Source organism: Microtus ochrogaster, chromosome 4 (assembly GCF_000317375.1).
Source record: "Microtus ochrogaster isolate Prairie Vole_2 chromosome 4, MicOch1.0, whole genome shotgun sequence".
Classification (NCBI taxonomy): Eukaryota; Metazoa; Chordata; class Mammalia; order Rodentia; family Cricetidae; genus Microtus; species Microtus ochrogaster.
The window spans coordinates 32,739,292-32,741,159 of NC_022011.1; the positions used below are offsets into that span (position 1 = coordinate 32,739,292).

The 1,868-nt window shown below is 48.1% G+C and overlaps 1 protein-coding gene across 1 annotated transcript in view; it reads right to left on the reverse strand.

Annotated features, from left to right (window-relative positions):
- Positions 1–1,868, reverse strand: part of Egln1 (egl-9 family hypoxia inducible factor 1) — a 39,924-nt gene that overhangs the window by 6,389 nt on the left and 31,667 nt on the right. Inside the window, exon 3 of the mRNA XM_005346703.1 lies at positions 1,022–1,141. Coding sequence (XP_005346760.1) covers positions 1,022–1,141 — 120 coding nt within the window. The remainder of the gene's footprint in view (positions 1–1,021; positions 1,142–1,868) is intronic.

The window sequence follows — 1,868 nt, forward strand, 5'->3', positions numbered from 1 at the left end:
TACTGTGGGGGGAGGACAGCCGTCTGTGTGTACTGTGTGTGGGGAGGACAGTTTCTGGAGGTTGCTGATTCCCATGGTCAGATTTATTGGATTGTCAATAGCAGGTGCCCTCACCCACTGAGCCATCTCCACCCCTAACTCCTGTAGCCTGGGTCTTAATTCTAATCATAGCTGATAAGAGCTCAATTTCACCCATGTAACTCATTTGCCTGAACCACAGCTCTCTATGGGGACTGGACAGTCATCACAGACAGTGTGTCAAGTGCACTGGGAGCCAGGAGGCCTCTACATGGGGAGTTGGGGACTTGCACAGAGATCTGGTCCTTGTGTTTTAGACTACAAGGAAAAACACTAGACTAAAATCACCAATCTGGAGATATTTTGTTACTTGTTTTTTGTTTTTGTTTTTCTGAGACAAGATACCAAATAACTCAGGCTGGCCTCCAACTTGCCATGTAAGCAAGGATGCTCTTAGTCTGTGGTCAGCCTGCTTTCACCTCCCAAATGCTGAGGTCACAGCTGTGTACCACAAGCCCCTGATCAGGTGGACTCAAAGTTGAAGGGCACGTGAATGCCTTGCCCTGACCTAATCTAGAACTCACAGTTAGACAGTGGACTAGCGCTCATCCCCTGGTGATGTCGGCCACTAGGAATATGGCCCGTGCCTTGCTTTTGTGTGTCACCAAATGCCAATGCATCCTGCAAACACTTAAAGAAGCCTTCCTGTGTCACTGAGGATGGCCTTGAATTCTTGTATCTCCACCTCCTGAGGACAGGACTACCACTTCCAGCACAGTACCACCCATGGGTGCACACTGGACGAGACATGTTTACTATGTTTTAATACATTTGTGTTTGCTTTCAGACACACTGTTATGTTTCACTTCGTGGAAATCCAAGGCCGAGCAGATGTGAGAGAGAGCTGCCCTGTTAGCTCAGCCTCACCCACAGGAAATGCAGACATTACTGTGAGGGAAAATGACCTGGGGAAAAAGCAGTACCGCTGAGTTCAGCTGCATACCTTGGCGTCCCAGTCTTTATTTAGGTAATATATACATGTCACACATCTTCCATCTCCATTTGGGTTATCAACGTGACGAACGTAGCCTGTTCCGTTGCCTGGGTAGCAAGCAACCATGGCCTGAAAAACAACAAGGTAAATGGCCCATGAGTGGACATGCTGACGAGATAGAACTCTGACTCACACCAAGGTGTGAGCATAGTAAGATCCTATTCTGTGATAGGGAGAGGTAAGGATAGTCTATGATGACATCTATAAAGAACCCAGCACAGGCCAGCAAGCAACCCAAGGTGTAGAGAACCCAGCTCAGCGGCAGCTTTGCAGCAATGGAATGAGCCAACATGGAGGGCAAGGGGACCGAATGACAGAAACCCTGAGCTATCACAAGCCAGCGGCCCCTGCTTTAAATAACAGAAGTCAGAACGGTTTCTGGACTCCACTGTCCTGACTGTTATATACTGTGGAAACTAAGAAGATGAGTGTCTGACCTGCTCAGTGGAACTCTGTCTTCCTGAGGCAGCCTCGGAACCAAAATCTGAGGAATGAACTACCCAACCTGGTGCCACCTGATTCTGAACATTACTGGTTGAACACAGTTTAGATGGCCAACTCCAAATATCCTCTTAAATCAGATCAATGAATAAAAGAAACTCATAACACATTAACCCCTCTTGGGTGGGAAAGGCAGCTATCAAGATGTGGTTCAGGAGACTGTTGGGTGTGATACATAGGGGATGGCATCCACAGAGGTACCGAGTCCCCATGTGCTCTGGGAGCATGCATGTGGTCAGCTATAATACTGGACACAGAGGTACCGAGTCCCCATGTGCTCTGGGAGCATGCATGT